The 21,019-nt window shown below is 40.6% G+C and overlaps 2 protein-coding genes across 3 annotated transcripts; both read right to left on the bottom strand.

Moving 5' to 3' along the window:
- Positions 1-15: 15 nt before the first annotated feature.
- LOC125707076 (akirin-2-like) lies at positions 16-5,018 on the bottom strand. The gene is made up of 5 exons (XM_048973967.1): positions 4,468-5,018; positions 1,807-1,950; positions 897-1,046; positions 733-804; positions 16-595 (listed from the first exon to the last, which is right to left on the bottom strand). Exons 1-5 carry the CDS (start codon positions 4,637-4,639, stop codon positions 585-587), a joined length of 549 nt encoding a protein of 182 aa, XP_048829924.1. The 5' UTR covers positions 4,640-5,018; the 3' UTR covers positions 16-584.
- A 665-nt stretch (positions 5,019-5,683) lies between these two features.
- Positions 5,684-11,235, bottom strand: LOC125707061 (cannabinoid receptor type 1A-like). Of its 2 annotated transcripts, none has more exons than XM_048973946.1 (2): positions 10,982-11,235; positions 5,684-9,597 (listed from the first exon to the last, which is right to left on the bottom strand). In XM_048973946.1, the coding sequence occupies exon 2, from the start codon at positions 9,506-9,508 to the stop codon at positions 8,105-8,107; it is 1,404 nt and encodes a 467-aa protein (XP_048829903.1). In that variant the 5' UTR covers positions 9,509-9,597; positions 10,982-11,235; the 3' UTR covers positions 5,684-8,104. The 2 variants fall into 2 exon arrangements, with proteins under 2 accessions (XP_048829903.1, XP_048829901.1); XM_048973944.1 differs by having other exon boundaries at positions 5,684-9,559.
- Positions 11,236-21,019: the final 9,784 nt, after the last annotated feature.

The following is a 21,019-nucleotide window of genomic DNA, read 5'->3' as shown; positions in this document are numbered from 1 at the left end:
ACTGTGTGCTTAATGTAACTTTATTATTTTTTTTATTGAAGTCCATGTAAGGGCAATTAAAAGAACAAGATCAAAATAAATAACCGGGGGAGGTAACTTGTCCACCATATGACTTGCTATGCAGAAATGCTTATCGTAACCTGCGGGACACTAAAGACGACAAGGCCGGGGGCTACCTGCAGCTACTTGTCTTCAGCCCAATCAGTCTTTATGGACTGACCTCCAAAAAAAAAACCCCACACTATGCTACACTGCTATGGTACACATAAAAAAAATGGAATGGGGGGGGGGGAAGAAAATCAATCAGGAGCTAAAGAACAATATTAATACAGCTAATGCCACAGGCCACTGGTAGGAATTAAGAGCAATGTCCGTATGCGCAGTTACTTCAGGAAGCCCCTCGCTGCGATTTTTGTTTTACATCACTGACAGGAAGCGTCAAGCAGCCTGTGTCCAAAGGGGAGACAATGGCATTGCTACCATTCCTACATCAAACGTCTCTGTAAATGTTGTGACAATCCGTTGTAACGGTTCGCTGCAGTCGTAGAGCAAAGGGGCACCCACAGCTGTCACTGGGGTTTTCCTCAGGATACATCTGGAAACAAAAACTAACAAATTAGCCTCTCGACAAAGCAATGACCTACGATCCAGACACCAAAAGATATTGATGCATCAAACTCAAATATTTGAGATCATCCATCGATTAAAGTAACTTTACTGTAAATAACTTACAACTAGAAGGTTGCTCTCCAAATCGTCGCATCAGTTGGTCATGTGTGAACTTCACAAAAGCATCATATTGTTCTATAAAAGGCAGAGAGAAATGTAACGTCATCTTAAGGAGAATGTGGCTCCATGATACCAAGCTGGAAGATTTTACCATCAAGCCAACATACCTGCTAGCTTTGAGGTCAGTATCTCCTCATACTCCTCTCGGACCTTGTCTTCACGTTCATTCAACAGACGTTCGCAGATCATTCCTACTTGTCTTAATGTAAATAAAGGCTGCTCTTTCCTAGTTGGTGATGATGCTCCAGACAACGTACCTTGAGAGATTTTTTCAAAAGGTTAAGCCCTGTAATGGATTATCATCAACATGTTACTGAGAAGCAAAGTCAGATCTTTGACCTTTTCCTGTCAATGACCCTACAATCGATATGCGTCATGCTTACAGAGCAGTCACTTGAATATTGTATTCAGGTAGTTATCTGTGGACTGTTTTCTACACTACATCATGTCGATGGTCTTGGTGATGCACTAATTGCCTGCTTATTCAAATGTTTGAATTCTAATCTTCATTGATTAATTGGTATGGAGGGAATATTTTCACACAGTGAGAGAGACCACTAGCTCTCTCAAGAAATCCAAGTGGACTTTGTATTCAAAATAACATCAGCCCTTTCTCCAGCTCATAGATGCTTACAATGCAAGTTATTTTTAAGATATCCGTCCCCTTCTTTGAGAAGGGAAGCTAGCACCCATGAACAATTGCTCAACACCCATCAAATTCTCTATAAAAGTACTTTTCCGTCACACAACCAAAAAGCAGAGCATTTTTGTAAACACAAAGGCAATGCTGCATGATCTCTAGTGGTCGAAGTGGTTTCATACACTGTTACCTATTTCAGCTTGTGTCTAACAAAAAAAACAAATGGAGAAAAATGTAAGCAGCACCAAATCCATTTTTCTCAACTGTCCAAATGCTATTGTCTCAACTAGCACTTTTAAATTAAGACTATTACAAAGTGCTTGAACCCATTAGGTTGACTCCAGCAAATGTCAACACGGACAACAGACGCGGGTTACCTGGCAGCGTGGGTCCACTCAGGACAGAGGGAAGCGGAGGAGAATCTGGGGAGCAACAGGCATCTGACTGCTGAAAGCTGTTTTCCACATGACGCCTCTTCTGCATGCGTTTATATTCTTGTTTTATGCTATACAGGATTTGCTCTGGGGAACGTGGGACAGAAATGTGGCAGTAAGCACTTTTAGCAACGGAAACCACCCACCCACTGGAAAGTATCAAGTTTGTCTGGGAATTTAATTTCATTGGAAATACTACTAATTATTTCGTAAATTACGTTCCACTTAAACTAGAGACGGTTAGGGAGGAGCTGGGCAATTATTGTTCAGTATGACTATCCCACATGGTGGTGTAATCAAATACGTGAGAGCTTCCTTACTGTACACACCAACCCTGATATTGGTAACATGATTACAATTACATGCCACTTTGTTAAATTTCTGCTATACTACACAGTTGTTTTTTTTCTATGCTATAAATCTTTGAAAAACTGCAAACACATGCAACATGAAACATCCCTCGGTTCGGTTTGCTTCCTTATTTCACAGTACATTTTCAAACGAGGGCAGCTGTTTGCTATTTGTGGGAAGCAGATTGCTCCCTGGGGATTTAAAAGCAAAAGGGTGGACAGATCCTATCCGTCCCAATGCCAGAAAAATGTATTACCCTACAGTGACTTTTACAATTAAACAAAATGTTGCATGTTCTCCATGCTGCTTAGTTGTACCAATGATTCCATTAGCCAGAGACACATCCCAATTGAGTTTCATTATGCCCCAATTTGACCATCTAGAAACAGCTACCTAAAATGATAAACGCTTCGACTCCACTAAAAAGACTGCAAAGTTGCTCTACTGCTTACAAATAAAACTATTTACGGCACCTGGTGACAATCCTGTTTAGAAAATCAGTTTCAAGCTGTTATTTGAGTGACACGTGTTACAATGAAAACTGTCAAATGTGCAGCTGGAAGTCAACAAGCAAAACAGGCTTAAGAATCATTTTACACGATTTTTCCAAGTAGTATTAACTTTATGATATCACAGAACTCTGAATTGGCTAGCAATGTTAAATTGGGCCATTTACTGCTTGTTAATGGCAGATGGGAATGGAAAAAACAAGACTATTAAAGACAGCAGATATTTCATTTAGCAAAGACTTTCTCGTAATGGAGCATAAACCATGTCTGGAGCACAGAAGCTTGCTGGACATTTTAGGGGTGACAAAAATCTAAAAGCAACCAGCTTGATGTACTTTGTTAGCTCGGTTTAAGATTTAATTTCATTTAATTTAGAAACTTGGTCTGAAAGCAATGGTTTCCTAAGATGTTATAAGCAACTTAATTTTTTTCCTTTCCTGATAGGGTCTCATTATAGCCATCTCTAGAAATACAATATATCTACACACCAATTCAAGGAAAATCTTTTTCTTCAATTGTCTTTTGTTATAGAAGCCTATAAATGTACACTGCACAAACCGTATGTGATGTGGCAGATAAAGGACTTTTATTAAAACCAACTGCATTGACCGAACATAGCAAAGAAACAAGGGGGACAGAGGCTACTTGTACTGAGATAATGCAACCGTGCACAAGCTTCCCATAAATGAATAGGTGCCTGGAAACAAGATTAGATAGATCATTCTAACAGGAGGGGAGAGACCACTTCCTGTGTGAGATACCAGCACGAAAACACAATCAGCACATAACTAAACAACGTTTGTGATTTTCACATGGCAGTGTAAACAGCATCCTATGACTCAAAACGGTCCCTTATTAACCTGCAAATAATTATCATAATCTGCTTACTGAATAGTTAGCTGATTATTAACCAAACACACCCAAAGGAAGATACTTTAACAGCTTTCTTATAATTGCGAGCATCAGATCAAATGTCACTCCTGTGATCTGTAGATCTTGGCCAAAAACCATTAGTGTGTCGCACACAACTTAGAAAATATACTTCGATAAGCCTAAAATCACTACATATATTTTGTTTGGCGGGTACACCAGCTATCAACGCCACAAGTTATCACATAGAGTGTACCCTTTATTCAGGCTGCTGGTTAATTGGAGCCACTGTCTAATTACATATCTTCGGGAAAATATGCAACGCTAAATTAAGTTACAAATTGTTTAGCAGCATGTCCAGTTACATACAGATACTGAAGTCTTTCAGGGATGACGGCACCGCAACAGAGCCCATGAAACATGCATTTTCGTCTGAAATGATTTAAAAATCAACGTTGACGACAACAAATATCAGCACCGATGGCGTCTGCTCACCAGGAAGCAGGGCGGTGTGGGGGGTTTAAAAGCCACTAAGTGGTACTGATAACTCCGTAGGACTTGTCTACATTACACAGTAATCAGTTCTTGTAAATTACTTTACTTTTCAGAGGAGGTAACTAGGAATTTGACTCTAATCTCGAAGCAACTAGTTACCGAGTAGACTTGCCGTTACCTACACGGGTCTGCATTGACGGTGTGCTGGTTAAGAACCTAACCGGCTGGAGATTTTAAAAGCCGGTGAGGCTTGAGTGGGTCAGATGGTTGTACCCAGCCGTTAACGCTGGATCACACGAACGTTAACCAGCCCCAAGCTGCATTAGTAAACCCCAGTGAGCGCTGAAATCTTTAATGTTTAATGCCGAGCTGTACCGACCTGTACTGGGTCTGGCCGACGCCTCGCCGAAAGGTGACGGCTCCATGCGAAGGTATTTCTGCGGGGACGAGCTGGACGAAGACAGCGGGGCACAACGCCTCCGCTTGGGCGACGCCGGGCTCATTAACGGATCGAAATCCACAGTCCTTTTCAAAGTAGCTCCGCAAGCCATTTTTCCAGTTCAGCTAAAATCAACGATGCTGGGGTAGATCCTGGGTTTAGCGGCTAGATGCGCCGAGGGGACTAACCCTCCTAACTCTGACTGGAAGCGACTCTCTAAAGGCGGAAAACTGCTGCTCGGTGCGGTCACTTTCCGTTGTACAGTTCAGGCCCTCTTCCTGCTTCGTATCACTCCTGCTCGGCTAGATGGGAAACATTGCCGGATGAAGACGAGCGTCTCGCTTCAGCCGTCCCTCCCGTTTGCGTTCCGGTATCTCGCCCCTCAAGCGGCTAACATGGCGTCCACAACAACGTCAGTCTCCAGCCGGGTCCCTGAGCGCAGGCGCTGACCGAGTCGTCTCCTGTAGGCAATTGTAGTTTTTCCTGACTTCATGCTTTACGTATTTACAGAACATTTCCCATTTCCAAAGGTAACTCCCTTACACTTTCTCATCTGCCTCTTCTAATATGTGAACGAAGAAAAAAAAACTCATACTTCAAACCTTCATACTTCTTTTTGCATAAAAGCTTCAATGGTAGTAGTTAATCATATCAGTCGTAAAGCTTATTAGAAAGATACACTGAAACCGAGCAATAGTTTAATACATCTCTATTACGTTAACTTGTTTGATATATTTTATTGCGATTTAAAATTTGCCTTTCGTAAGTCCTACAGTGTAATTATCCACGGACAATTTATGACAATTTGTGGCTATGAAGATGACTAAACTCTCAATGAACAACAGTTATAATTCAATATCAAAGATGTTATCTACTATTCAAGATTTGTAAAAATATCTGTATATTTAAGTAAACATAAATATTCGGGCAAAAGCTTTTGAGATTTTGTAATTAATAAATTGCATATGAATATTGATTCCAATAAAGCTAGCTGTAGTTTGTGTCAACATGGCCCTATTACTTACTGTCCACCGGAGGGCGATATAGCTCTGTCAACAACTTGAGAAAAGATTAAACGTCTGTTGAAAAGATGTTTTCTATTGCGTCGACTATTGTTTCTGGATATTATTTAACAAAACTATAAAACACAGACGGCTTCCACTTTGGACAATTGTGTCTTTATTTAAAGATGTACAGGTTTGGAAGAGGGCACTGTGAAAGTATGAACAACGAATTAGAACACACCCCCTACTGGATTCTCTGTGTGAAGCTTAGCAGGTGTTGAATTTCAGTACCGACAGAAGGACAGCAGTAGCATGGTGTGAACCTTATCATTTTAATTGTTTTCACATGCTGAATAGGCAGAAAGCAGAATTTCTTTATCTTTAAATGTAAGTATCCAATTATATAATTATTTTAAGGAGTGTGAAAAAATGTTTTAATTTACATTTCATAAGAAGCTGTTAATAAACACAGCTAATTCACATACATTTTTTTGTGTAATGCTTTATTTCTCTATTCCACTATTCCTGTTTCTGATTTGATCCCAAAACCCAGGACCAGGGAAGATTTTGCACTTTGTACATAGTAGAAAAATTCACTGTAACAAAATAAATTGCAACAATTTTAAGCAAGATAGCAAGACACATTATTTATCTATTTATAGCCATTAACAATACATAAACACTTCACCAGCCTGCTACCTGTTAAACAATAATAAGATAATAAATACAACCACAACACAAAACATTTAAATGGTCACTATTAGGATTTGAAAGATTACATTAGTGTGACCAGCACACTATACTAACAAAAGTTAAAATTAATACATAAAACAGTAATCACACTTACAGCACAGAATAACAAAATTTCTATCAATCAAAAACATCCACTGTGCAGACACTGGATTTACGACACAAACCAATTAACACAATGCTAACGTCATTTTTAATACTGTTGCGTAGCCATGAAATGTAAACTATACTATAGCATTTTTCTGTAGGCTTTCCTCCTACAAGCATGGAGGTGCTGTTCAAGGTTAGTGCGTATAGATCAGTCACTCTAAATTGTGCGGAATCTGTGAGTCTGTGTGACTGGTCTCTGACTGGCCTGTTTACATGACTTTAATGTGTACATCCTGCTTTTTATAAAGGGATACGCATCACTGCCATCCAAGTCAGATAAACGTTAATTGAAAACAATCAATAGGTATTTGACCAGTGTCAGAAGATGAGCGTGCAAACTAGCCTCATAAATGGCTTTAGACAAGGCAAGTTTGATTACTGCAATGCTGCTTTAATCTCCTACATAGATGGTGTAGAAGCTGGACGAGAGGGTTTCAGATCTTTAACATTTAAAATTTACACACTTAGTCTGAATTTCTTCAGAAGGACTATTAAATTCTGTAAAAAAGGTAAACTGTAATATGCTATGTAATAACACTGAATTCAAATACTTTTCCTCTAAATAATGTAATTTATTGGATTTGAGATTTGTTGGATGAAGGTAATTTATATCTGTAACAAAATACTGTAACACAATGTGAACATCTTAAAGTAGCAAAGTCGAAATGCAGTAAAATGCGGAGCTGTTACGACACACGCAGTTCAGGCTTGCCCATTGGTATGTCCTGCAGTCGCCATACACTGGTCTCCTCATTTCATGTTTCATTGAAAAACTAAATACTAAAGCGGTAACCTTTGACTGCCATTATCAAAAGCTGCGGAACAGCCTGCGTGGTGCATGTTTTCTGTTAATCCATGAGGTTATCATTTCTCTTTATTTTCACTATATGTTCTGTACATACCTTCTTTTATGTATACATAAATCAGAAATATAATCTCATAAATCGAATCAAAAATAAGTGCTTCCACTAATGAAATGTTACACATACCTTTCATATAATTCAATAAATATCTACAAGTTTAGTTACATTAGCAAAGTTTCTCAAAAAATGACATCTTTATTCATAGTATCTTCAATAACCAAACTGTTAAACATATAGTTATTGAGGTTGCGTCTCCTGTTTTTGCCAACCTTTTTTTAGAGGATCTATCCTGACACCATAGAGATTGGAATTCTATATTGTCATGATATGCTTTACATTAATGCAATTTTATGAGCCAAGATAGCTAATGAAGTATACTGAGCGATCTTTGTTGCAAGTTTAAAGATTCCATTATTAAGAATCTTGTTTCACAGTAAAAACACAGCTTCTTCCTATTAAAAACCACAAACATTCTGGACAACATTAGTACTAAACCTCCGTACTAATAAAGATGAGATGTCCTATCTAACATTACGAATCCATGTCTCAGGCCACTTCACAAGGAGTCCTTTCACCCAGTTCATATTAACAAACATTTTGGCACTTAGTCAAGTACTAATACACACTAGTACTTGTCAGGTAAAATATACATGTCTTGATTTTTCACAGTTCCTCTGTATTTTTTCAGTTTCCCACGTGTTACCAGTGTTATGTCACCACCATTAAGTAAAATTCGCATAACTCTCAGAGGAGCGCTGAGGGATTATGGGCTTGTGAGTCACCGCCATGTTCACAAGTACAAAAGGCCTCTCAGACAGCCTCTGCAGATGTCTCGGTTGAGATGGACATGGTCACTTTGGCTATTTTTACTGTGGTCTTCACACAGCTTTCAGCTGCCCTACTGGCATTCCTGACATTCTGGTAATCAGATTCCAAGCTGTTGTCTAACGTCCGACTGGTGCCCCTGCACGCTTGGAAAAAGCCCAGGAAGGCATGGCGCAAGTCTTTGCTCCTGAGGGCGTAGATGACGGGGTTGACTGTGGAGTTGAACAAGCAGAGCATGCTGCAGAAGGCAAAGACCGTCTTGGTGAAGTTGTTCATCTTCCAGAAGAGATCATAGACCATGATGGCCAGGACAGGACCCCAGCAGATGATCAGCACTACCAGGATGAGCACTAGCGTCTTGGCCAGTCGGATGTCCATACGTGTCTGTTCCGGACGGGTGGTCTGCACCTTGGTGCCATCTGCAGCGTAGACTATGATGCTCTTTTGGGAGCTTCGCCTAATCATGCGTTTTGCATGGTGGTGTGCTTTCCACAGGATGAACATGTACGCGTAGATGATGAAGAGCAAGAGCACGCTGGTCACCCCGATCCAAAACATCAGGTAGTTCTCATCGATGAGGGGAAAGATGTCCGAGCACACGGAGTTGAGTCTCTTACAGTTCCAGCCCAGCAGAGGAAGCACTGCGATGATGATTGAGATACCCCACATCAAACAGAAGGCAACGATGGCCTTTGTCTTGGTGACAATTCGCTTGTAGGACAGCGGCTTGTGAATGGAGATGTAGCGATCGATGGCAGTGAGAAAGAGGCTCCCCACCGAAGCGGTGAACGAGGCCGTGACCCCGCCCAGCTTGAACAGGAAAACGTTGGGGGTGTCCTTCCTGTGCAACACATGGAAGTCCAGGAAGCTGTAGACGAAGATGACGCTTCCCAGCAGGTCAGCCACAGCCAGGCTGCCAATGAAATGGTAGGAGGGACGGCAGCGCAGCGTGTGGGACTGTAGGATCACGCAGAGTATCACCAAGTTCTCAAGAACGGTGAATGTGCCCAGAGTGAGAGCCATCACGGCCACGGCCAGCTGCTGGCTGGGCGTCAGGATCATGAAACACTCCATGTCCATGAAGTTCTCCCCACACTGGAGACTGTCACCTCCCAAAGTGGCACCGCTCCTGTTGCCGAAAAGCTCGGTGACGTTGGTGGGATAGAAGGGGACGCCTTTGAAGATGAGCTCCTCGTCGCTCGGCACTTTCCCCTGGAAGGCATTGCTGCGGAATGCCGACAGGGGCTTCTGCGCGGAATATATGCCTTTGGTGAAGTCGGCATCTATGGTGGCATCGTCGTAAATGGCATCATTGGAACTGAGGTACTGCAGGCCAGTAGTAATCGTTCGGAAGGTTGTGTCAGCTACACCATCCAGTATAGATTTCATGGTTAGGCCTCTTGGAGATAAAAAAAAGCCTGAAACTTTTCCCAAGACAACCTAAGAGGACAAAAAGGAAAACGTCGGGGAAAGGTTTTCTACAGTAAAAAAAAACATGGACAATTTACCCTTAAATAATCAATAAAAGGATAATCTTTTATCAAGTTGACTCAGGTGTCATTACAAATAAACTTCACCAGTCGGCGCTGCCGCACCATGTAATTTTACATGAAAACGCGCTCTAAACTTTACATCAAAGTCTTAAATGCGTCGTAACCTACTCTAAAACGTTTAACCGCAAACCTGTTTGCCAGCAATAATTCAATCTATGGGAAACGGAATATTGTTACCTCATTTGTTGCAGACAAGTAACACATTTAACAGTATATTATTACTGCTCTGTCAGTAATATTACCATATTTTTTATTATTGCGTTAATGATAGTCTAATATAAAAATACTTGCGACAAAACGTTTTTTTATTAGGTATATTGACTTGTTGGTTTATGGACGAAATTTTGCAGCAGCCTTTAAATGGAGGTTTTTAGAAAAATCATAAAACGAAAACCCTCTGCCACGCGAAATAACTGCCATATCGACAATAGTAAAAAATGAATCGCATTAATCTATATAGGCAGCTACTGCTTTTCTTTATGGGTTTAATTTTAGGTGTATCCTCCAGGTGCGAGCATCTCTCATCCTGTTTTCGGCTTTTTGCTGGTGTATAAAGGCATTAATCTATAGAAAAAAAATAGCCAGAGGGACGCACCGATCACTTTTTTTTAGGTTCATGGTATGAACCATAGCACAAGATTAATAAAATTTATTAAGGTTGAATTCATCTGTAATGTTTTTATGCTATTTATGGCGATTTACGTTTGTCCTACAAATAAAACTAATAAAATAATACGGAAATTATGATGTAATTTCTTGGTAACTTTTCCAGTGAAACAGGATTCTTCTATTCCACCCTAAAAATCACCCCAATAAAAACTCATCCAACTTGACTCCAGGCTCAACTCATTAAGTGAACTTGGCAGTAATTAAACACAGTAGGGATAATTACACTAGCGTACATTACGTATACATGCCCTTGTATAATATTGATTTATTTATCCAAATGTCAACATAAAAATCTGTTTTTAAAAAGCTGCATGTCAATAAATGTTAAAAATGGCCTTGAGTTCCTTGAGTAATATTTATTTCATTGGCTTTATGTTTCTAATCAACAATACATTTTTAAATTAAAATTTAAATATTTTACGTTTTACATTCTTCACGTCAAACAAAACAGTTTTTTTAAACCATAGAAATCCCTGACTTTTCTCTTATACTGTAGGCCGATTTAATCTAAAAGAAATACAGCATTGCAGAACATAACACTACTTTTCGTACATAAATTATTAATAACACGTGCAATTAAAGTATAACTATGTAATGTAATACGTGGGGGAAAAAATTAAGAGCAATTAAAGTGGATTACCTTCAAAAAGCTTGTCCACATGTATAGAATCCTCTGATAAAATGAGCGGTCTTCTCCATTTTCCAATAAATAACTTAATATTTGCTGCTATACAAACCGTTAACTATTTAAGGGCGTTATTTCTATTGAAGAATTAACAAGCGCCGATATATTATTTTGTTTCTGACGGATAGCTCACATTAAAGCTCATGCTGCGTTTTGACAGATAGCTAGCTGGATAGTTTCATGCGCGCACAACGCAGACCTTCTGCGGCTTGCGGCGCCTCGGAGGCTCTATGTTTATGAGGCATCGCCTCCGAGCCGCATCACGTGCTACAGAACGCCCATGAAAACGCGTTACCCGCGTAGCATATAAAACTATGAAAGTTGGCTTTGCATAACTGCAAATGTTATCTTGTAGCTGTGCAGCGTTGTGATCGCGGATACCCAGAACTGTTTAAAGTGAAACCGCTTATTGTGGATTGTTCTTTTAAACATACAAGACTAAAATGACTTTTTCAAACACTCATCCAGGCACATGGTTGCATTGATTGTACTGTTTATTTTCGTTCCAAATGTATCACTGTTTCTACTAATAAAATGAATGGGGAGATGTTTTTCAAGTTTTAATCACACCAATAAATCGTATTATAAGGAATAAGTTCTTATTAATCAGTCGCTCGACGTTTAATAATCGTATATCACCGCATATCAACTTCTCTTGATACAGATGGATTTGTTATTAAAAATGTCATCCTAATTTTGGCTTCCGGCTTTTGTCCAATAAAGTTCAATCATGTCACCATTCAGTTAATCATGTAAGAGTGAATATTTTACTGGATATGACAGCTTTGCTTCTTATTGGACCTTGTTGGATCAGCTTAGCTACTGACTGGCCAGGTAGGCTGTGACAACCAGTATGACATTTAGAGCTCAGAGGAGAGAGGAAATTAAAGCCATATGATGCAGCCCTCACAATACAAATCATTTTAGTTGAATATATGTCAAACAGCATGAGGTTTACTACATAATAGGGTGATTATTTTACATTCTTAAATGCTATCAGCCAAGTTTTATGTTTTTCCTACAGATATTCCCATTTCCATTTTACGTAATGAGTAGATGAGATTACAGATAAATCTACACTATAGTGAGTAGGTGTGATACGTGGATTCCATAATACTGCGGCATTTTTCTCCAGCCCAGCCACTTTCATTTGCATTTACATTTCGGTAGGTGTATTGCTGAAGCAATCCAGGTCAAGTGCCTCATTCAGAGACACTACAGCAGCAACTCCCAGCATGTCTGTGCATATTAAGAATGTTTATTAACAAAGAGGAAGTAACACAGAATAAAGATTTGACAGCCACATGTTGCAGACTAAATAAGGAAAATAGCATTTTGAGTTTGATGTTTGTCCCGCAAATATAAGATTTCATTATGAATTGGGATATTAGATTTTCCCATTTGCCATTGTGATCCCATTATCGTTAATGCGTACTGCTGCATTGTACCAGCCAGACAGAAAATTAGCATTCTTATGACACATTACCTTTCATTGGAGGTGGACAGAGATCAACACCTCCAACATTTGGCAGTCCTGTTAATCTACTTCCCTCAGTTCATTCGGGTTGGATGAAATTCAGTTCACACTCTGCGCTTCATAAATTCGTCTATGGCCATTGCAAGTGTAAGATTAATTTCCAGGGCTCAGAATGCACCTGTGTCTTTGCGGTGAATACTACAGCGAATGTGGACTGAGCTGGAAAATTTTCCCTGCTGGAAACCAGGAAACTGGAACATTTTGTCGCTTAGTTTTTTTTGTCGAGGGCAGAATCGACCATGGCCCCTTTCCCTGCTATCTCTGGCAGGAGGGAAGGCCTTAGTCAAAATTTAAAAACCATTTTGATCACACTGTCAAACCCACTCCTTTTTTAAAATCTGTGTTTTGTCTCTTTTGTTCTCACGGATTCATAAAACATAGGCAGCTGAATGGCACTGGATTATCGTACAGTTAACATACTACTTTAGGTCTTCTGCACTGTTTTGAACAGTGTTTTTGTTGTTTTCTTTATAAAAGCTACAGATTCCCTACAGCAGAATACAGCACCACAGACGCTACATTCTAAACAGGAACTGTGAAAGCCAGAAACTCTATACTAGACATTGCTCTTGGGTTTCACATTTCCTCCTTATTTGTAGACTGTAGAGACATAAATGTAATCTATGTGAAACAGCTATCAAAATCTCTCCGACAAATGGCAAACACAGGTAAGAAAGATAAATAAAATATCTGCATACATAATCCACACATCAAACAAGACTACATAATTGGAAAAACCTCAAGGGGTTTCCCAAAAAGAATAAACGATGATGTAAATACGCTTAACATAAAAATACAAAGGACAAATTTTTTTACCACACCAGATTGGTGGAAATTGTGTATGTTCCATAACTGTTAGATGTTCATACAACAGGACAGTGACGCACATTGAGATGGATATGCATCCATTGTGTTAGAAAACAAGACTACTGGGGCAGCTGTGTCAGACATTCGTGACTTTGGGGAATAAGCCATTGTGGATATTTAGGTGTAAATATAAATATGAATATACATATACATGAGGAATGTATACATAGTGGATATTATTTGTATACACAGCAGGCATCATTTGTATTTAATTTGCTAAAAATCAGAGGCATTCATTAACCTACTGTGTGCCTTACATGCATAAATAATAGCAAAAATGACTAGAATTTGCTAAAGAGAAAATGTGTAATATGAAGTCTGCAAGGATTCCGCAATGTACTATGCTTGCTGATAATCGGGTGATGGAAAAGGGGGGCTTTATGCTACAATCCAAAAATGTTGAACTTTCCAAAGCCTAAGTGATGGAGAATATAGATATTCAGCTGTACCTCTCTGGTTCATCAATCACGGAGGCAACCCGGGATACTCACATCCACTATCAGTCTGCATTAGCATAACACAAACCTCCATTTCTCTGCCAACATAATAACATTTGCCACCCCCGACACTGCCCCCCCCCCCACACACACACATACTCACTCACCCCTCCATCTGAGTTTCAACCCAGCCCACTCTCCTAGTATCACCACATCTGAAACTGTCAGAGAGTTCCTTTTGTCTCTGAAGACGTGCTCATATTTTTCATGTAAGAGAATTCTATGACACCATTTTCCCCTTAATTATATACTTTAGTTTTTCTCTAGTAGAAATGTATTCTCATTCAAATTATTGTTGGGGGTGGGTTAATATCATCCATCCATCACTGACTCTGGATCATGATTTGCTTATCGTCTGCCTAAACAATATCACCTCCCTGCTCCCACCTCAGTTGTCAATTCTGCTTCCATACCAGTACAACTCAAATCCTTCAGTCACAAAGAAGTTCTCCTTCCGACTGACTAAGCATCTGTCTCATCAACAAGCTCTACCGCCATCTGACCACTGTGTCAGGTACCAGGTGCAACAGACATCCTCAGTCAGCCTTGATTAGCACTATACAAGTAATGGTGGGTACAGATAAAAGTCTATAAAGCAATATTTTATCTCCCTGACACAGTGTTCTCCTTGTGTCCCCCAGTGGCTTTTCAGGTCAGCATGAGAGACAAAAACAAACTAATACAGCTTATAGCATTTTACAGGCCCTAAACGAGGCTTCCAAATTATAAAAGCACCACGTTTATAGTCTAGCTGTCATGGCAACTAATGGCATAGCGCTGATGTTTCTGATGCAATCTTCATGTGCTGGTACCAGACCTCATATGATCGAATGGTAGGCGTCTCCTTGCAGTAGGCTGCACTGTGCATACTGCTTGGGATTTTCGTTTGGGCAGAGTACACAAATTTAAGACAGATTACAATCGGTCATTGTTTCCCTTCTAGTTTCAAAATGCAGAATGTTGCAGAAAATAAAAAGATTTCAGTGCTTCAGCAGGTTTTGGATAAGACAGTAGCTGGATAGAGGTAAGATACCGCAGATTAGTCATGCAGCAAATGTGGTGGGTCAGGAAATTCCCTGTCAGGTCCTCTTCTCTGTACTACAATAGACATGGGGAGGTTTGCACTTGCAGCATGGATCCCTTAATTTCACTTTGTTTCATCCGCAGTATGACCTTCTTCGCGAAAAAACATGAAACCATAATTCTGCCTCATCAAACATTCCTGCCCTGGGGTGGAAAGTCAGGAATGGAGTGCTGTTGTTTGGGCGGTCAAATCAGCTACAGAAACAATATATAAAACACATCAATTCTGTTTTCTCAGTGTTGTTCATATTAGTTATTTATTAAAAATATATATCCGATACTACTGGGCCTTCCATGAAACTGGGCCGGGTAACGGAGCCATCCAGTCATCCGAAAATACAGAGAAGGATGTGGACATGGTAGCAAGTTTCATGTCGGACCACAAGCGAAAATAAGACATAAAGCCTGAAGAATGCGAATGTCTCACTTCCTGAAATGATCTGTAACACATTAGCTTCATTGTCACCCACAGTGTGTTTGAGTTTGATTGTGTGCCATTTGATGGAGTAGCATGCCATCCAGGTTGTGCCCTACCTCATGTGCTGGGCATCCTGGGGAAGGTATCGGAAAGGTCTGTAAGGGAAGCATTGTATTGGAAAGGAACAGATGTATAGTTAGATCGATAGGTTGCGTATATTGAATGTTAAATATCAGAAGCATTTAAATACCATTTTATATGACCTTTCGAAATGTATCAATCTTTCAAAAGTGATTATAGGTTTTGCCCTGTAAATGCAGCGCGGGTTAAACAAAATCTGACTGATCGTGATGTTCCTTTGCGGAAACGTGAATCGATTAAAACCTCGAGTCAGAGGAAAATGCGACGGTGCAGAATTAATTTCGAACGACTTCCTCCTCACTAATGCGCTGACTCTTCAGAAGATTCCGCTTTTTGTTTTTTTTCATTCCTTGACTATTGCTGTAGCAAGGTATTTAACTTTATGGAGTTTACAGGCTCTTTCCTCTAACCTATGGCCTGCCATAGTAACTATCTGACTGGAGCATTTATCGCTCAATGGCTTCCTATCACTCTGTATCAGAGACATTACAGCACACAGGGTTTTAAAATATCAATCGTTAAAAATCTGTTGTTCTAACATTGTTCCGTTATATTGTATGTCAATCTATTATTGATGAATAGCATATAAAATCAGGGCCCTTGTGAATCAGAAACCCTTTCCTGGAAGACCAGAGTGAGGTACAACTTGTGCAGGTTACAGGTTACATACATTCACCCACATGCGACTAAGGAGATTTAAGGCCACTGAATATAGCAGTTAAGAGAGAGCTGAGCAGCATGGCTTTGGATTACAGGAAAGCCCTCTCCAGATAGCAGGATGAAGCTTCACCTTCAACGTAAGCCCCAGAGATGGCGAGAAAGTGCCAGAACTTCCATCAGAACTTCCTTCTGCCTTCGCTCAAGCAGAATTACAATGACAGCGTCTGCAGAAATGTCCACTCGACTTCAAGGTTTTTAGCACTGAATGCTTCCATCTATTGGCAGCTTGCAGACAGCAGATGTTTTGATTTAAAGGTTAATTCTCACTGAAAGCACTAATGATGCAAGTCGCCTTGACAGGTAAAGATGTGATCAATCGATTTCCTGCAAACAAAATCGCTCCAAGCTGCTCCATCATAGGTCTTTGCTGGACATGACATCAGTATGTTAATTGGCTTTTCCGCTGTCTTGGATTCTTCTCGTTGAGAAATTACGCAAAGTGTTGACATTAGGAGGCTATGGATTCAGCAGTATCGAAGTCACTTCAGTTTGTTGATGGCAAATAGCAAGGCTTCGGCAGCCGTGACGTGGGATCACTGAAAGCTGTCAATCACTGTCTGTTTTCTCCCTCAGGAAAATAACCGACAGGAAGTTGGCAAAACATCAGGCAGATAGATAGATATATCAGGCAAACTGTTCAAGCAAATACACAAATAGCTCTGGCAAAAGAGTTTCAAAGAATTGTCCCCTGGAACCAATGAAATACATCTTATCTTATCTTATCTTATCTTATCTTATCTTATCTTATCTTATCTTATCTTATCTTATCTTATCTTATCTTATCTTGCCAAGCAGGGTGGTGATTTACAGCACTTCATAGTCCCACACACCATGGGTTTCCAAGACTAATTTCTATAAAGTTGGCTGCTACTGTGCCTCATCGTCCTTCAGACTAATTTCTCTGCACTTCCTCCACCCCTTGCTGCTGTCACAATTGGATTTCCCTCAAAGTGCTAATGACAGGCTGGCCAGAAATGTCCACTTGCCCCCGCAGTGGGCAGGGCCGCATACCAAGGACACAGACATAGCGGCTTATGATATTGGCCTAAAGTCCTTAAACCTGTCGTACTGCTTCATTTGTTCACTCGTACGAGTTTTACTTACACAACAATGTTCTGAGGGCAGAAGGAAAAATGACTGGTTTAGAGAGATAAACAATCAGATTGTAGAGGAGGTAGGTCCAAGTAACTAGAGGAGGCTTGGACCAACCAAATGTCTCAGAACATTTTTGTACGTAAAACTCCCATAGGCCATTCGTTCATTCACAAAGAGTGGGTGTGGCCACATCTGTGGGTGTGACCTTTTTTATATTATTTTGATGTAAACAAGGTCACATGACTGATGATTCTGATGACTGGAGACTTTTGGACTGGATAGTGTGCAGAGGGTGGACAGCTAGAGTGGAAATTCCAGCTATGAAAATCTGCAGCCTCCTGTACTGTGAAAGGCAGCACCTGCCTCTGGGCGGTGGGCAAGACGTGTGTGACTCAGAAATTCAGTTGGTGTAAGATTCCTACCATGCGGTAAGACAGGTACAAGGATGGAGAGAGGCAGAGTTAGACAGCTGCAGTCTCTTATTACTGAACCTTGTTCCTCGACTGAGAATCCCCTGTGTTGTTGGGGACTTCACAAGGTTCTATGTGTCATGTGTGTATGCTACCATGCCTCTCTGAAAATGCATTCCAAGATCTGACATATATAGACATTCCTGGTTCAAAAGCAGAACCCTACCGCATGAAAAAGAAAATTTAAATCTCAACCGATATTGGATAAAAATGAAAGAGACTCTGCTGCGTTAAAAGATGTTTTCATAGTTCATTCCTAACCACGTCTCTCATCTTATTTTTATGCCAGTCAGCGGTAATGGGTGGCATCTAAAACCATGCTAGTGTCGGCTGATGGAGATTAACCCTTCACTCCCAGAATGCCCGAACCAGAAAGACTAGACAAGCACTCGCCCTGCAGAATTCTCGGACTTTAGTCCCACGGTCATTGGCACGTCGCGTCGGTTCCCAGCATATGGTTCTGCCCTGTGCCAAGCGCTGGACTGCTGTAGCGCTCCATATGTAGACGCAGAGAGCATGTGGTTAGAGCACGGTGCTGGGCGTCGTGGTGCGTGGCGGCGTCAACCATGCCGATAAATAAAAAGTGACCTACTGCCGCTTGGGTGGGACCTCGGGGCCTCGAACGGACAGCGGGCCTTTGACGGGCCGAGTGGCCTTCTGTGACCCGCCGGGGACAGGGGGGCACGTGGGTCCCTCTCTTCACAGGGTGCCACGTTACAGCATATGGCGCCGTGGGAGGCTGCAAAGGAGCTGCGGGCGGGAGGTGTGATCGCAGGAGATCCAGAACGAGGACGGAGGACTCCAGCACTAAAAGGTGCCCTGTAAAGACCTGTCAGCAGCTCATATATGCACAGATTGTGAGACTCCCCACAGGGAAATGTAGCATTCTGTGAAAGAACCTGAACCTCTGTACCCTGTGAAAAGGAAATTGCTTCAAAATGGACTCTGTGAAGGAGGGGCTGGTGGTATTAGGAAGGAGAGGTAGGTGTCCTGGTTGGAAATGCTGATCAGTATCCATTCCCAGTTGTGTATGAATTGGAGTTTTTTTTTTACCCCCCTGCCGAGTAACCTGCCAATTATCACTAAATATGTGACCCTGTAGACTCATCCGGCAAACCCAGGCAAGCCCAGGCTTCTACCCCCCCCCCGGATTCACCGGGTCTTGTTTTCAAGCCCAGTCCTTCATTGACTTTATGCTGCAACCCATTCAAATTGCAGATTCGCCCTAAAAAAGATCCCCCCCCCCCCAGGCCTGTCGCCTCAGTCAGAGGGTGCTTTCTGTTGGCATAATTTAAACAAGACTGCTACCAGATTTTTAATATTTTTAAAGATTTATTGATTTATGGTTGCTGGAAAATTCCATTTCATTTCCAAAAGGGATGGCAACAGTCCTAAATGGGGTTTGGGCTCTTCTATCAATATTAATCAAAATATCCTCGTTGTTTGCCCATATCACTAATAAAACGATAGTAATGTTTATCCATCCATCCATCCATCCATCCATCCATCCATCCATCCATCCATCCATCCATCCATACATCCATATATCTTCCAATCATTTAATCAGTCCAGAAAGCACATGGCACAAGGCAGGGGAACACCCTGAATGTAATACCAGCATTATAATGCATACAATTAGCTTTTTTCATTTTTTTGCATGGATTTTACATGTATTTTACTGTGTGGTGCATTGGAACACAAAAAACTACCTGGGACGGTGCTGTGAAGCTTGGGAAAATCCTGCCCTCAAACCACCACAGAAAATTTCACTTATCCCTGCTGGCTTAACTACTTTGAATCAATGTATATGACTAGAGTTAGAGTTATTTTTTTTTCCCTCAGCACATCAACGCAGTAATCCATGGAGATTCTTAATAGGTGTCCTTTAAAGTACATCTGTGCTGGGTATTTACTTTATCTATTCATGGCCTTGGCATTTTCTGTTGTGGCAGATGGAAATTTCCTCGGGAAAAATGGCTTGCATGCCTCTAAGGCTAAGAGTAGGAATCACCCCTCAAGCTTGTTTGTGTGGAGTTTGCATGTTTCCACCCACTACACTGTTTTTGTGCTGCATTCCAAAAAGATGTGCAAGTAACACTTTATTCATGTATAATGCACTATAGATAGCTTCATAATGCATTATGATGCATTCATAAAGCATTATAAACACATCTATAACTACTTATAGGAAGCATTATGAATGCTTCAGGAAGCTCTCATCTATAATGTACTATAGATACCTTAATAATGCAATACAAAGCATCATTTAGGTGTATACTGAGAATTATAATGCATTATGAAGCTATCTGTAGTGCATTATTGAAGTGAGGTTCACAGAGCATTCATAATGCATAATAAGGATAACTATAATGTGTTATGCCTTTTTATAAATATATACAGCCTTGTTTATAATACATTATGAATGCATTATGAAGGTATCTATGTGCATTAAGATGACTGCTTTAAGTGAAGTGTTAGCAATGTGTTTAGGTGAATCGGCATCCTTTAATTGCTCTTAGTGTTGTGTGCATGAGAAACTTCCTTCAAACGTGCTGAACTACAACCGCTCATCAACTTCAGTACCTATCTGTTCCAGGAATTCCTCTACTAGCCTGATATCACTCTGTGTTCCCTGGATACTTTTAATGTTGCATTTGACGCTGATACCCATCTTATCAGGTTCTTGCTTTGTCGGCAAGACATTGTGTAGCTCTTGCTCTGGTACTGCTTATACTTGTACCTGGCAGTTCATTGGAAAGTCAGCCTTTAAGTCGCTTAAAAGCACATATGTTTGTAATGTGCTATTTGCCTCACCTCACTTTAGTCAAAAGCATCTGCTAAATAAAAATAAATGTAAAAGGGATAAACTGCAGTTTTTTTAAAGAATCCAGTGCCTTGTGCTTCCTGAGAGAAGCTCCAAGCTCACAGCAACTCTGTACTGACAGATGTATAGATAATCCCCATAACCATAGGCACAGTTTTAACCACATGTTTGAGTAGGTCCAAGTTTAATCTAACTGCTTTTCCGGATTCCAATTAGTTGCCGCAAGTATTTAAAAAAAAAAAAAAACACTAAAAACCACAACAGTGCCTCCTACCTCAGTTCTCATGAATTATTCATTGACAATTTCCTTCGGTTAATCCTCAGCGGTGTCTGATTTCAGG

The sequence above is a fragment of the Brienomyrus brachyistius genome, chromosome 14 (genome assembly GCF_023856365.1).
Source record: "Brienomyrus brachyistius isolate T26 chromosome 14, BBRACH_0.4, whole genome shotgun sequence".
NCBI classification, from domain to species: domain Eukaryota; kingdom Metazoa; phylum Chordata; class Actinopteri; order Osteoglossiformes; family Mormyridae; genus Brienomyrus; species Brienomyrus brachyistius.
Note: the sequence above shows the minus strand (reverse complement) of the source record. Positions and strands in the feature narration are given on the sequence as shown.

Excerpts from the sequence above, each read along its gene's own strand:
- LOC125707076 (XM_048973967.1), bottom strand. The coding sequence starts at position 4,639 with ATGGCTTGCGGAGCTACTTTGAAAAGGACTGTGGATTTCGATCCGTTA. Across the intron at positions 1,951-4,467 it reads GTCGGCCAGACCCAGTACAG|AGCAAATCCTGTATAGCATA; the intron begins GTCGGTACAGCT and ends CACGTTCCCCAG. Across the intron at positions 805-896 it reads ACTGACCTCAAAGCTAGCAG|AACAATATGATGCTTTTGTG; the intron begins GTATGTTGGCTT and ends TGCCTTTTATAG.
- LOC125707061 (XM_048973944.1), bottom strand. The coding sequence starts at position 11,002 with ATGTGGACAAGCTTTTTGAAG. Across the intron at positions 9,560-10,981 it reads TGTGGACAAGCTTTTTGAAG|GTTGTCTTGGGAAAAGTTTC; the intron begins GTAATCCACTTT and ends TTGTCCTCTTAG.